This window comes from Arvicola amphibius, chromosome 1 (genome assembly GCF_903992535.2).
Source record: "Arvicola amphibius chromosome 1, mArvAmp1.2, whole genome shotgun sequence".
Taxonomy (NCBI): Eukaryota; Metazoa; Chordata; class Mammalia; order Rodentia; family Cricetidae; genus Arvicola; species Arvicola amphibius.
The window spans coordinates 136,776,133-136,791,681 of NC_052047.1; the positions used below are offsets into that span (position 1 = coordinate 136,776,133).

A 15,549-nucleotide genomic window follows, 5' to 3' on the forward strand; every position below is an offset into this window, starting at 1 on the left:
CGATGCTGCGCTGAGCAGTCACTCTCAGGAGGAAGGCTTCGGGCAGTGTGCAATGTCAGCGGTGGTGGGGGCAGGAGAAGAGTTAGGACTCTCATGGAGGTGGTGGGAGCTGGACACACAGTTTGGGTGGGAGATAGTTTGGAAGGGATGACAACGGGCCTCCAGGGCTGCCTTTAGCTCCCTGTGCTACCCTGAGCCTGCCAAAATGCCATGAACCTCAGTATTTGTCTTTCCTTTTTCCTCCCCTCCCTCCCTCCCTCCCTCCCTCCCTCCCTCCCTCCCTCCCTCCCTCTGTTCCTGCTTCCTTCCTTCCTCCTTTAGCTCTTTTTCAGAACTTGAGATTAGATCCAGGACCTCGCATTTGCTGGGTATTGCTCTATCACTGACGACGCAGAGGTCCTCACCTCTCTTTTTATTTCGAGACAAAGTCACTAGGTAATTGATGCAGGGTTTGAATTCACACTGACTTTGAACTTGTGGTCCAACAACCTTAGGGTCCTGGGTAGTTGAGATTAAAGGAGCGATGGGACCGATCCATCTTGCCCAGTTAGTGTTTTCACCTGTTAGGTGAGTTGATGGGCTGTCTTGGGAGTTTTCTCACGCAGGAGTCCTTCGGTAGACTGCTGCTCCCCTACAGTTGGGCTTTCATGTCTTGACTTAGATGCCCTTTTTCTGCACCCTTCAGGGGTTCCCAAGGCTTTGCAAATGTGATGATTTGTGTCGATTTGAATAAGCCAGTTTTTTTGTTTCTGAGATTTTCTTTGTAAAAAAATGAGAAAGATTGGCTAGAAGAAGGAGTAGCCTTAATCTGAATGCACTGGCATTTATTTAAAATCATCTTTGTTCCCTTATGCTTGTGTACCTTATATAACGTGACAATTGTAACTGCAGGCATGTGCTTATTTGGATTCATGTTCCTGCAATGGAGACCAGTTCCAGCTGCCTCCAGGAGTGACTAAGTTCATTACAAAATACCACTTTTCCTCATTTTGTACATTTGTTTGTTTGTGCACACCCAAGTGTGTATGTGTGCATATCCATATAGAGACCCAAAGAGAACTTTGGCGGTAATCCCTTAGTTACCATCCACCTTGTTTTTTGAGACAGGTTTCTCAGTGACCTGAAATTTGCCAGGTGGGCTAGATTGATTGGCCTGCAAGCCCCAGGGATTTTCCTGTTTCCACTTCCCCAGATGGCCCAGCTGGGCTTTTTTTTTTTTTTTTTTTTTTTTTTTTTTTTTTTTTTTTTTTTTTTTTTTTATGTGGGGGTCAGGTCTTCATGCTGGTACGATTAGCCTTCTGACCTGCTTCCCACGTTTTTTCTTCTGCCAGTCCCCTTTTGCTGTTAAAACACATCCCACAAACTTTGGGCCTTGAAACAACACACATTGACCACTGTCCATAGTCCTGAAGATCTCTGAAGTTCCAGAATCCAGGCCCACATAGGGCTGTGGCTATGGGGAACATGTGCTCCATGAATGACCTCTGTATATAGGACCATCTGGACCTTGTCTCCTCCATTCTGGACTGTTCCTCCTGCCGCTTTCTCATAAGGGTCTTTGTGATAACCTTGAACTCATTATGTAATCCAGAGTTAACAACCCAATCTGAAGATCCTAAGCTTGGCCACGACTGCAGTGCCTTCTTTGGTTGGGAACATGCACACCGAGTTCTGGGAATTCAGATGGCGATGTCTTTGGAGGGTCATTGTTTGACCTGTCATAGTCCCCTGTCAGATACTGTGTTGTCCAGTGCTTTTCTACAGTCATCAGCATTAACTCCATGCACAGTTAGGACCAGTGCTATGGTTCCGACTCCGGTGATTCGGGGCCATGTGCTCACTCCTAGGACTATGTTGTCCTTCACATATAAGATTGGGGGTCTCTAGGCTCACTTCCAAGTTTAATGTGTTGTTTTGGATGTCATGTATGAGTGTCTTGCCCTGCCTTCCACTGCTTCTGGATAGGTAGGATTGTTTGAGGGGAAACACTAAAGAAGAAATTGCTTGTATACATCTTACATGCTCACACATGCCCAGATGTATTTACACTTGATGTGCTCCTTTTATTTCATTTTTAGTACGGTGGACTTGTTTTTTCCGGATCTCTAACTGAGTAGGCATGCTAGAAGGGATGCTGTTAATGGTGGCGGTAAAAGCATTTATGGTTCCTAAAGGCTTGAGAATATGGCGGTGCCTCACTGGGGAAGCTCAGCGTCTGCTCTGGGCTGCTTTACCTGATGCAGTTATCGCCTGCTAAAGAGCCCCTATAAAATGCTAAATAAACTTAATAACTGGTAACAACCTACTTTGTCGGTTGGGGACACTTACATTTTATGAATTTGGGGGGGAATACTTGAGAAAGTGGAGTTTTCTAGGTATGTGTGGCTTTTGATGCCTGAGATGATGTGAAGGCGTGCAAGTGCCCTTGCTTTGACTTTTTGAGAAAGGGCTCGGAAGCCAAGCAATGTTCTTTGCAGCAAAAGCCAAATCACCTCCCAATACAGCGACTACTTCAGTGTCGGCCAGGCTCACTGTGGGCCAGGTGGTGCTGTCAGCACCTCTGTCGAGGAATTGCCTCCATCTAAATGGCTTGAGGGCATGTGTGTGGGGCATTTTCTTGATCACTATTGATGTGGGAGGGCCTATCCCCTATCTTAGCCTACCTCCCTAGGGATCCCGCTGTGGGCAGTACCATCCCTAGGCAGGTAGGCTGTGTAAGAAAGGTGGCTGAACATGAGGCTGGAGCAAGCAGAGAAGCAATGCTTCTTCCTGGTCGCTGTTTCAATTTTTGCCTCTGGGTTCCCACCTTGAGCTTCTGCTCTGGCTTCCCTCAGTGATGGCCCGCAATGTGTAACTAAAATAAACACTGTCCTACTTGTGCTGTTTTTGGTTGGTGCCTGATCACCGCAACAAAAAAGTAAACTGAGGCAGGAGTTACTGCTCGGTGGATACTGAGTTGCTTTGTGGAGTTTTAGAAATGTCTTAAAAATTAGGAGTGATGTGAGCGTAACTAAAGTCACCAAACTGCATCCTTAAAGTCATGTTCTCTTCCTGTAGTAAAGAAAAGCGTCGCTTGGAGTTAGGAATGGTTAAGCATAGCCATGGTTAAGACATGCCCTTTCCCTTCTGTGTCTGGAAGGAAAGGCTGCCCGTGTGAGGGTGTCAGAGATGACACAGGACAATACTGAGTATATCATAGTGCTGGAAGTAATCACCACTCCCTGTGCTAATGTGTTTCCCCTCTTCTTCTTCTTCAACAGCTTTTTATAACTATGACGCCAGGGGAGCAGACGAACTGTCCCTACAAATAGGAGACACTGTGCACATCCTAGAAACGTATGAAGGTGAGTGTCGGCTGATGTTTCTTGTCTGGGAGTTAGGGTGCTTCAGGGAAACTAAACATTATATTTTTAACCTCTAAATGCCCCTCACTGGCTCATTATTTGTGTACATCTTGACTGAGACTGACCCTTTGCTGAGAAACAGATCTGGGCTGATTCAGTTTGTTGATTCAATGTTCATGTTGAGTGTTTTGAGTTAGCAGGATTTTTCTTATTGTCTTCACTTTAATTTGTTAATAGCTTGTCTCGGGGAAACCACAGTTGCTATGCTTTTATTGTTGCCCCCTTTCTTTGTCTGTGACCCCTATTTTCTTTGGGGTGAACATATCAGCAGTTCTGTGGGGTACGGTTTAGGGGAGCAGTTGTGGCTTTTCTGGTGCCCTCAGTTTTTGCAATAGGCTTTCATAGTTATTGCCTTGCACATCACCTGAGCCGCCGTGGATGCTCTGCTGTGGTTACTACCACGTGCCGGGGCAGCAGAGGCAATGGTCGCCTTCCTTCTTCCCCCTTTTCCCTCTCTTTCCTTTAGGCATTGTTCTCCTCAGAGTTTCCTTAAGATTGTTTTTGTGCTGTTGGCTTCCTTTTTCTGCCTGAGAAAGACGATTCCTAAGCTGTGCTGCCGTCACAGGAACTGATTTAAATAACCAAATTGCTTTTAGATCGGGTTCAGCGAAAGTCTTACAAGTGGGAGAGGAAATTGTAGACGTCTCATAGTAACCAACAAATTGAACTTCCAGAGAGGTCTTCACACTCCACTTTGCACAGGAGTGAGCTGCTCTGCTCCTGCCAGCCAGGCAAGCAGGGACTGGCTCCTGCATCCCTCAGAGACGTCTCAGAGGAGCAGAACCCTATTAAAAACCCATGTTTGGCTCTTCCTTCTCCATCTGATACAGGAAGACGTAGAACTCCATTCTATTTGCATCGTTTACTCTTAAAAATGTATTGGGGTGGGGGTGGGGGGAGCCAGCTTTATTGGCATATGCCTGGAAGCAGCTGTAACTTGGCAGAAAGGAACCCTTAAGCGAATGAGTGGCTGGCTGTGATGGGCGCCTTCTGCTTGTTTTCAGTTTTGACAGCTGACAGTTGGATTTCCTTATCTGCTCTCGGTACATATTGCCAGTGGCTTCTAGAAAACAGAGAGAGAAATTAAGGTGAGGTGAAGGATCAGGCATCTCATCGCAGATACTTGTCTGATCTGTAGGGAAATGCTCTCTCTGATTTTTGTTTTTGTTTTTTAATTGCCCCCAGCCACTTGAATGTGGAATTCCTGGGTCATCAGCTCTGAGCAGTGAGGAGTCTCTCCTGAATTGTTAATGATTTCCTGGGGCATCTGCGTGAGCTGGGACTGTGGTGTCATTCTTTACTTTAGGAGGAGACTCCTCTCAGCAGTGCCATCTTAAGTCACATCAGTGGACCGTGTTATACACTAACTGCCCAATAATCTGCTAGCGGCTTTGACTTCCAGGCTGACCTTATGATGAGTCTTCAGCCAGGGTTGATTTGCAGGCCAGGCTTGTTTCCCATGAATCTACTACAGTCTTTGTAAAAGATCCTTGAATATGCAATGCATTTCCCTTCCTGGAAAGCTAACTTCTTGGTAGACTCTGGTCTGAGAAATATATTAACTGCATCTTCCGGAAACTGGGTGACTTTATCATCAAATAAGGACACTGCTTACAATGCTTCCCTGGGCTCTGGTTTTGGCTCATGGCATGTCTTGGAGTTTGACTCTGTTTCTACCTTCCTCCCTGCTCCCTTTCCTCCTTCCGTCCCCTCCCTCCCCCTCCTTCCCCCCTCTTGTTTATCAATCTTGATTTTCTTTTTCTTTGTGGTCCAGTATATCATCATATAGGATGCTGCAAATATTGTAACCTTCTAAACGATCACTCGGTCTCCCTGTGCCCCTGGTGGGCTAGATTGCTCCTCCTTCTCCTCCTCTTCCTTTTGCTCCTCTTAAGATGATTACTCTTCATTTCACACAGTTCAAAGACCACATTTACCTTTAAGTTCTGGTTAATTGCTTTGTGAGGCTTGTCAAGGTGGAGGGAATCCAACTGCAGCCCTCAGGCTACATATGCAGCTGAGGATAGCTGCAAATGCAGCCCAGCATAACACCATAAACTTAGTTAAAGCATTATGAGATTTCTTTTATTCCAATTGTGAAAACGTCAATGAACCTCTCAGCATGAACAATGTAGACAGCACCATTCATTCTTCAAAGATTGGCTAGGTTGGATACAGCCCAGAAAGGTACGTACCTTCAAGTCATATTACTGAGGAAGTGGGAAGACCTTCCCCCATGGCTACTCAATGCAGGCTCTTGCCTTTAAGTCAAGTCCACTGTTGAAGGCTAGCCAATCACATGTGAGCACAAGTCCCAGTTGCTTAGTAGGAAGAAGTCACTCGTGCTGTGTTTCCCCAGTGTTGGATGCTGTTCCAAGGGAAGCTGGTGGCATTGTGCAAAAGTTAGGAAATTATCTTTTGGATGTAGCTGTTACAATGAAACCTGATTACTTCAGATTTTTAAGTGATAATGATATATTTTCTTCCTGTGGCCTCCCTGAGTTCAGTAATGTTTGCCTATCTTTCTAGTGGGTGTCTCTTTTTTTGTATTGGTGGATTACGTGGAGGCTAATAGTACACACCCTGCCTGGGAGAATGTGTTATCTTCTAGCTAAGCATCTCCATGGCCAGCCTTGTCCCCTCCTCTCATAACGGTTTCTTCGCATCCCTTCATTCCCATGGTGACACCCTCCTCTTCAACTCCTCGTGGCTTGGCCCTGCTTGTCTTAGGGTGCCTTGTGGGTCATGAGCAGAGGCTGTGTCTGTCATTGGCGTGCGTAGGAAGGTTCTGGTGACAAGTGAATGGGCCCTGCTTGATGAAACAGTAATTCGTACAGAATATGCCAGGAAGCTCTTAGCTTAGAAATCCCGTTACAAAAGAAACTGCCAGCTAGCTTTGCTAAGTCAGAGGTTCCTCCTCTGACCTCCATAGCTCAACCCTCCAAACAATAAAAACACGTCTCCCCCCAACAAAAAAAGCACTTTTCATGTGCCTGGGTTCTTGCCTTATGTGCTGTGAATGTTTTACATTAGGTGAGTGTGTTACAGCTCTCCTGACTCCTCTTTATGTTGTCTTGCTCTTTTGTCTGAGGCTCTTTATAGTCTTCGGCCCTGTCTGCCATGTGAGCATTTCCTCACGTTCTGTAAACGGTAATGGGACTCAAGTGGTCTCAGCTTCCATCTCCAGGTTCCTGTGTCTGTCTTGTGTCTGTCTGTCCAGCTGTGCAGGGGCACAACTATCTTCAGGCTGTTCCCACGGGACAGGTTGCTGGCATTGGGTATGGGGTTCTTATTTCTTTGGGGTGGTGGTGGTGGTGGTATTGGCGTTGGTGTTGGTGGTGTTGGATGCATTCACCAGCTGCTGCTGCTGTCTATACTCCTTTCTGTGCCCTGGCTGCTATGTCCTGAATCCTCTGATTTCCACCACCTTTAGTTTGGGTCAGTGGTCGGAGATTGTTGCGTTGTCACCTCATTGATTAGTAATAAGTTTGGGTTCACACACGTTTAGGTTCTTGGATTGCTTTGATGCATCATTTATGTAGTTTGCCCCCTTTTAACATTTGGTTGCTTATTCCCCCCCACCCCCGCGCCCCATGGTCTTTCCTTTGATATTCTAGAACATTAATCCATTGTCACTTTCGGAGAAAAGGGGGCATACTCATGCCAATTGCGTGGGAAGAACAGAGCAGTAGTCTAGAGGACGGTCCTTTTAGACTGAGTGGTGCGGCCTTTGCATAACTCATTAGATTACAGTCCTGTTGCCTGGAGTCTATAATGCTGTACCACGTAGGCACTGCTTCTAGACTAGGCTAGCTGAAATCTCTGAATGGATAGTGGCTATTTGGAGATCATCCTTCAGAAATGTGGACATTCAGACACTTGACATTTAGAACAGGTTGTGCCCCTACTCAAGTGTGTTTGGTCCTCACATTGAAAGAGCAGAGTGGGCTCATTTGGCCCTAACTGAGTCTTAAAAAAATTCTTCTAAGATTCCTGGAGTTCCTGTCTCCTTTTCTGAATATATCTGTTTAATTAGCACTTGAGGGTTTTGTTCATGCCAACAGCATTACTTCTGGGTCGGAGTCGCTCTCTTCATGACTACTTTCTGAGAGGGCAGAGGAACTCACTGTGACCATGTGATGTCATCCCACCCCCTTCCCTGAGAGCTTGATCTTGTGACTGTCTTTAGTCTTTGGAGCCTAGCGCCCAAGAGTGCATAATACCCCACGTTGTTGACTCTCAGAATTTACCCAGCTTGCTCCAAATGCTTCCTGATGTTCTGCAGGGTCCGTTTGTTCCTGTGGGAAAGAGTTATGAGGTGTCATGGGCTTGTGAATTACTTTCTGGAGGCAAGGTGGCCAGAACCAATCTTATACTCTCCGTAAGAAAATATCTATCTGATTTCTTGACTTGGTGGGATTGTGGTGAGACAGGTTCATAGCCTTGGACCTGTTGGCATCCTTAGGGATGAGTTTACGCAGTTGACCTTGATGGGAGGTGGCATGGGTCTGCTCTACTGTGGAGGACTCTCCCATTCAGCACTTGCTGTGAATGAATAGCTGGAGTGTCCTTCCTTCCACTGTCTATTTTCCTTCTCCTGCCACATGGAGGGGATAGGAAGTTGGAGCCAGGCCAGCCCCTAAGGGGCAGGGGTCTGTGAGTGCTTGGCCCTGTTGCTTTCAGGAGAGCTATCTTTGCCACAGAAGTACATTGTGAAGATTATGGCTGCCTCAGGGCAGATCCCTGCAAAGGGAGGAAGTAGGCTCTCAATAGGTTTTCTGTTGGGCAGCCTTTGATGATCTGAGATTCTGGAAGTTGCACTTGGAGAGATTTTGAGCCAGATCCTCAGAGGGACGGGTGGGGAAGTACAGCCACAAGGAACCTACTGGGAACAAGGCCTCTTTTAGGACTTTAGGTTATTGAAGGGGACTCCTGAGGCAGGCAGAGAAGTGGGGAGGTGCAGGGATGGAGCCATGCCCTATGTCTAGGGCATTAGCATGGTTGCCTTTCTCTGGTCTATGGGGCAGTGACTTCTACACGCCTTGAAGGTTGTGCTTGGACCCTTCTGCGTCGCCTGTACTAACCATTTCAACTCTGTGTTTCTTTAGGGTGGTACAGAGGCTACACCTTAAGGAAAAAGTCTAAGAAGGTAAGCCATTTCCATTAAACATGTACCATCACAAATCAAACCGTGAGAGGAAATCAGTTCCGTGTTATTGGCATCTAAGAATATTACTTACATCTCTCTCTCTTGAAATTTAACAAATACATGGGCTGAGATTTAAAAAAAAAGCCATGAGTTGGCTTCTTCTGCCTTATCTATGTCTACAGAAATCACAGCTTCGACTGGGAGCAGTGGTGCATATGTATAACTTTAGTTTTAGGCTAGCCTGGTCTACCTAGTGAGACCCTGTCCCCACAAATGACATGCTAGGTAGGTGGTTAGTTCCAAGAGTGAATTGTTAAGCCATAATGTGGTATTGGCTTAGATGCATGAAAGGGAGAATTCTTTTTGTCCTGAAAGAACTTTACATCTCTTTGAACCACTGTGTGTAGCCATGAACTGAGTGTAAATGACTTCAGAAAACTAAAATGCTGCAAACAGTTTTCAATTTCATATTATCTTGGATAAATTAACAAGTTTGCAAAGCTCACACATGGCCATTTCCCTCTTGCCTTATGGCAGTTTTCTGACTGGCTTAGTCAAGTTGAAAAAAAAAAAAAAACCCTGGTTTTCTAGGGTTATTTGCATGTGTGATTCTATGAATATCTGAAACAAAAACATGCTATTACTCCTCAGATGTTGCGGAGGGCACTCCCGTCCACAAGGCTGTGTGGCTTCCACATTCTTAGCTTCACAGAACCTAATTGTGGCTCTTCGATCTTACTCTGTAACGCTACACCGCTGTAGTAATGCCCACACTAAGCTCTGCTTAGTCTGTCCATGTTAACTTGGACGTTTTAATGTCTGATTGTGTTTGACAGATGGTTCATTTTGCTTCTCAGAATTGGCCTCTCATTACTGATGTATCCAACTGGACTCTCTGTTGTGATCTAGAGTCTGTAATAGGGCTTTGGAAGCCCAGTGGTCTTCCAAATGCCAGGGCCTCCCTGCTCTGTAATAGAGCTTTGGAAGCCCAGTGATTTCCATGCCAGGGCCTTCCTGCTCTGCGTCCTCAGAGACCTGTGCTGGCCTTTGCCAGCCTGGCTAAGGCTCCATGAAGCCTGTGAAACTGTCCATCCCTTTATGGATTTCACCTGGGAAGGGTTCAGACTGGTGGAGCCACGGCTGAAGATTTCAGGAGGCAAGAGATTAGCAGTATTAGGTTTTCAGTGATGAAGTACTTGCCCCTGAACCAGAGTTCTATCTCTAGCATCAGTCTTAAAAGCTTTAAAATCTGGGTGTTGACACATGCTTGTAATTGTGGCACCGGGAAAACAGAGACAGGAAGGAGCTCCAGGTAGTAGTGAGAGACCTTGTCTCAGAAAACGAAGTGGATGACTCCTGAGGAACAGCACCTGAAGCTGACCTCCGTATGCACCCTTACATGCACGTGCATGCATGTACATGCACATACATGCACAGGCACCCACCCCCATGCTTAGGATTGTGGACTGACTTCCCCTCCCTGCTCCTTTATTACATAGGACAAAGCTGCACTGGCGGGATAAACACATGCCCAGGAAAGCCACTCAGTTTTCTTGGTGCTTATTTATTGTCTGGCATTCCCATCCTCATCTTGGGCTCTCTCCCATTCTTCTAGTGCTTTGGAACCCCAGGATTTCCTGCCTGGCCCCAGGATACCCAGGCCTTCCACCTAGTGATGCCCTAATGCTGCAAAAGGGGTGTGGTTATTTTGCCCCTGAAAACTCCATTGGTGGGTGAGGAAATCAGAGCCTTGCAGAGGCTGTGGTTTGGTTGCAGTTTTGTAAGACACCCCCAAACAAAAGGAGAGAAGCAAGGCTCGTAGGTGTCTCAGCTGAGAGCTCTGCGTGAGCATCATGCATCTAGATATTTTCAGTAGTTGGGCTGGGCGGTTGCTCCTTTCAAACGTCCAGGCACGCCCCATTTCATCCAGCCATAATCCTTCTTTGGGCTACATGATGTTGAGTGCCGAGACTGAGGGATTTTTGTCTGTGGACTTGGTGTGGCTGGCGTGGCTTGTGTGTTGTCTTACCCACATCCAAATCCACACCTGTTGGCATTACAGAGAAATTCCATGTTCCGTGTGCACCTGTAGGCCATTCTGGGCTATGAAAGTATCTTGGCACCTGGGCCCTGGATTGAATAATCTGGACCTCTTGGTTGCTCAGCCTTGACTTCCCCCTTGACTCCTTTCCTTGATGTAATAGTATTTCTTCATGTAAAATCTGGCCACTTTGCTGGTGAACAGGAGGAGTACAGATTTACCTGTTAGCTACTTTCAGCTCTCTTTGAGTCCCGTTTCCTTCCAAGCGTGATTGGCTGCTTGTTTTCTGGATGTCCAGTGTAGACCCTTCTTGGCAGATGTCTGGGGAATCCAATCAGAATCTCCTCTTTCTTCAGTAGGTACCTTGAAGCACCAGAGCACTTACTGAATTTCTGCTGTGTGCACTAGTGGTTTCTGGCTTGTCCTGCTTCTAGCCTCTGGGAGTTGCTGGTGTGTGCTGCCCTGGACCCCATGTACCAGCTTTTGATAAACCTCTCCTGGCACTTTGCAAACCATGTCTAATGCTGAATGTCTTCTTAAGGGATCAATTCCTTTGAGCAGGGCTCTGCTGGGCCGTGTGTGTGTGTGTGTGTGTGTATGCATGTTTACACTGCACATGGGAGAATCAGAACATCGTAGAAACATAACTAGCATGTTTCCTCACCAATTCTGCAGATGGGTTGAATTTCATCTCATCTTCCAGTCTTCTAGGATTGTCCACTACTTATGGAGGTTGATCAGGAAGGCCCCGTGGCTGTCATCAGTGGTCAGTGGACAAGTGGCAATCAATGGTTTCAGCCAACTTTTGATGGTGGTCTTGTCATTTTGGAAGGTGAACTGCTTCAGAGCTCATCGTCAGAATTGGTTTCTAGCAGCAGGCTTGTTGGCATTGTAGGGAGGAGGGGCAACCTATGGAGGAGAACATTTTCCTGGGCCTTTGTAAGATTGTTTCTTTGCAAACATGTCTCTGTTTTCTTGTTTTCTGCTAAGACATCTGCACAGTCTGAAATACAAGCTGATTGGGACATTCTCCTTTGTGCCTCGTGTTTTCTCCGTTGTGTTGTATGTGATGCTTACACTTGCAAAATTAATGGTGAACCAACCCCCTATACCCTCATATTTTGCGGCTATTGTTTGATTTGCAATCAGTATTCACATTGATAATAAGAACTCTCTTTCTTTCCCTCTCAAAGGGTATATTTCCTGCTTCATATATCCATCTTAAAGACGCGATTGTTGAAGGAAAAGGGTGAGTCTTGTCTTGGTATTCTAAAGAAGAATTAAAAATGATTACATATGGCATTGCTAACAAATATGTGGTAGGTTAAGATGTGGGGTTTAAGTGGGGCTGGAGAGACGGCTCATTGGTTAAGACTGTTTTTGTAGGGGAATAGAGTTTGGTTTCTAGTACCCATGCCTGGTGGCTCACAACTACTTGTAACTCTAGAAAGGGAGCTTGTATTCATGTATGTATATGTGTGTGTGTGTGTGTGTGTGTGTGTGTACTCAAGATAGTAAAAATAACTCATTATAAAAGACAATAGCTGTGTTTGACCATGATGATTTAGGAGAATAAAGGGACTTGGAATTCAGGAGTCCAAGGTTGGTACCTTAGCTGTGGTCATCTCTTTCAAGCTGAGGTCTGTTATGGCAAGTGTGGGCCTCCTCGATGAGCTACCCTGTTTGGCAGTGGCCACCCTGGATGCTTAGCTGAACCTTTTTCTTAGTCTTTTTTTCCTGGAAATCTTAGCAGGGTGTGATGCAGAGTTGAGAGGGGAGTGAGTGGTTGTTAAGTCAGGACCCGTGTGTATTCATGTGTCAGCTAAGTGAGGTGTCTACCTCCTGGAGGTCATCAATCTGATGGGTAAGGTCCTTCAAGAGGACATTCCTAGAGCAGGAACCCATGCCAGGTGTGAACTGGGGGAGACAGCATTCAAATGTTTTCTTTTTTGGTCTCTGCTTCATCTTCACACTCCGTTAAATATGTAAATTATAAAATTACTAATCATATGATTACTGCATAATGACATCTCTTTGGCTGATTACAAAATTGCCTTTCTGAGCACTGTACTTTTAACATATGAAAAGGATGGCTTGGGTTCCTGCACTTCCCCGGCGCATAATTAGAGTGAAGGGAATAATTTAGAGGCTTGGATGGTGCTGACCTGCAAGATGGCATTTGTTCAGACAGATAAAATGTTTTGTATGCAAAATTCTCCAACGGAAGACAAAGTTGAGAAAGTTTTACCTTGTGAGGGAAATAGCTGAAGTGTGCATTTAATGTGCTTCTACCTCTCAGGATCAAAATCCTTATATAAGTAGGCTTGTATAGGAGTAATAATGTTTCAAAAGCTTTTTGAAGTATATGAAAGTGTGTCTCTGTGTGTGTGCATGTGCGTGTTTCCACATGCTCGTATATATATTCAGCAGCATACTATTATGGGAATGTGGAATTACCTGGATTGTGCCAGCAGGCAGACAAGGCCCGTTGGTCTTCTGGTGTAGTGGAGGGGCTGTTGGACCGCGTTCCCGCTGCCCAGCTCCCGGTCACCGGCTAGCTTATACCCCGAAATAACGACACACAAATTGTATTCTTTTAAACACTGCCTGGCCCATTAATTTCAGACTCTTATTCACATCTTGCTTTAACCCATTTCTAATAATCTGTGTAGCACCACAAAGTGGTGCCTTACCAGGAAGTTTCTAGCGTACATCCATCTTGGGCTGGAGCTTCATTGCGTCTGGCCTCTCTCTCAGGAGCGGCACAGTGGTCTGTCTCACTTAGGAGAGGTGTGGCATCTTACTGAGCCATCTACCTCACTTCCTTCTTCCTGTTCTGTCTACTCCACCCACCTAAGGGCCGGTCTATCAGATGGGCCAGGCAGTTTCTTTATTAATTATCCAATGAAATCATCAGATAGAAGACACACCTACATCATTTCCCCTTTTTCTGTTTAAACAAAAAAGAAAAGCTTTCACTTTAACATAGTAAAATTACATATAACAAAACAGTTATCATGCAAAAATTACAGTTACAATATTTATATCTACTTTATCTTTTATCATAACAAAGGAAAACAACTATAACTATCTATCTATTCTTCAGCTCCATCAAATACTCCAGAAGAACACAATATTACCTAAGTAAATAAGAACTATGCAATTTCCATATAACTCTAGAAATGATAGAGACATCTCGCTGCCTGGACAGTCACCCAAAGTTCTTTTGTATTGTTGGGGCATCTATCTTCGGCCTATAGGCCCACAGTATCCAGCAGAGTTTCCCATGAAGCAGGAAATTTCAAAGACAGTTCACTCACTATCTGCTGTGTCCTGCAGAATGTCTCGCAGACTCTTTCATGAATCAGGAACCCAAAGAGATCATCTCACCTCTAGGCAAGTTCAGCAGTCCTCTCTCTGAGGGTTCTCTGTGTCCAGTTTATGCCAACAGTCCAGGCAAGAGCAGTTTCTTGCCCAAATGGCTATCAAACTCCATAAGGAGCCTCTTCGATGCCCATCTTCCTCTTGAAGTAGATTGGTGCTGCCAGGAGCAGACATGTCTCATTGTCATGAAAAACCCTAAGTTATTAAGACATTTAAAATGCAATATTCTGTAGTCTTTGGAAGATATGAAGTATGCCTATCTAACTGAAATATATCTCTATATATCTAGAAAATCTAACTAACATGACTACAAGCTTAACTATTATCAATGATTATTCATTAGCAACCTATATTTCCTAATTATACATTACATTTTTAAATGAACTACACAATCACAATACATTAATCAGTATCAGAAATACACATACATATAACAAAATAGACCTTAAATTTCTATCAATAAGGCAAAATTTATACCAATGTAAATTATTCATATCTATATCATCTCCCCCTTTAAATGTAAAAGAACATTTATAAACAATATTTGGGAATATGGACGTAGTTATTTCTCTCCAAACTGCTTCCTGCTGAATGGGGACGCTGTTAATCAGATCTTTCATGGTGTAACCTGTGTGCCAGGTTCATCTCAGTCATCAGTTGGGTGAAGTAATTTTCTGAAGGTGTTCACAGCAACCTTTCAGGAGGGCGTGGTCTATCATACCATATTGGGATAGAAGCAATCCACACGGTCTCATTTTCTGTAAAAACAAAAGAAACTCCTTTCCAAAGCATCATATCCTTAGATCCAAATTCTGAAGTCAAGGTATTTTCAAAATATCTATCTTGGATTAGTTCAGCAGCATTTGTAAACAAATATCTTTTAGCAGCTATTGCTTCTTCCTCAGCATTCAAACAATTCAAAGAGAGTATAATAGTATACAGTATCAAGATTCTCTGTGTATTTTCCATCTTATATGACTTTATTTTAACCTCTATTTCGTTTATCTTTACTTTTATTTTTTGAGAGAGGTTCTCTGTATATCTTTGTCCTGGAATAACTTTTTAGACCAGGCTGTCCTTGAACTCACAGAGATCCACTGTCTCTGCTTCCCAAGTTCTGGGATTAAAGGTGTGTGCTACAACACCTTGAACTCACAGAGATCTGTCTGTCTCTGCCTCCCAGGCATTGGGATTAAAGATGTGTGCTGCCACACCTTGAAATCACAGAGGTCAATCTACCTCTGCCTCCCAAGTGTTGGGATTAAAGGTGTGTACCACCACAACAAACTACTTCCTTTTTTTTTCTTTTTCTTTTCTTTTTTTTTTTTACTTTTAAGAACTTTAACCTTTAGCCTGCATATATTTTTAACACAGTGTAAATCATTTAGAGGTTTTCTTTGTTTTTGAATCTCTCTTTACTATCTCTCTTTTTTTGACCATATGAGCCTTTAAATTACTGAGCAATATGGGTAGGATTCAAGCCGTGGCTTTGACAGCTAGATCCATCCCATTCCTTAGCTTTCCAGCCTCATGGCAGAGGTACTTGCTAGAGCCATTTTTATTACCACAAC

General features: G+C 44.6%; 1 protein-coding gene across 2 annotated transcripts in view; it reads left to right on the forward strand.

Moving 5' to 3' along the window:
* Dock1 (dedicator of cytokinesis 1) overlaps positions 1 to 15,549 on the forward strand; it is a 504,121-nt gene that overhangs the window by 46,918 nt on the left and 441,654 nt on the right. For both annotated transcript variants that reach the window (XM_038330219.1, XM_038330227.1), the window contains exons 2-4: positions 3,261 to 3,344; positions 8,513 to 8,553; positions 11,788 to 11,843. In XM_038330219.1, coding sequence (XP_038186147.1) covers positions 3,261 to 3,344; positions 8,513 to 8,553; positions 11,788 to 11,843 — 181 coding nt within the window. The remainder of the gene's footprint in view (positions 1 to 3,260; positions 3,345 to 8,512; positions 8,554 to 11,787; positions 11,844 to 15,549) is intronic.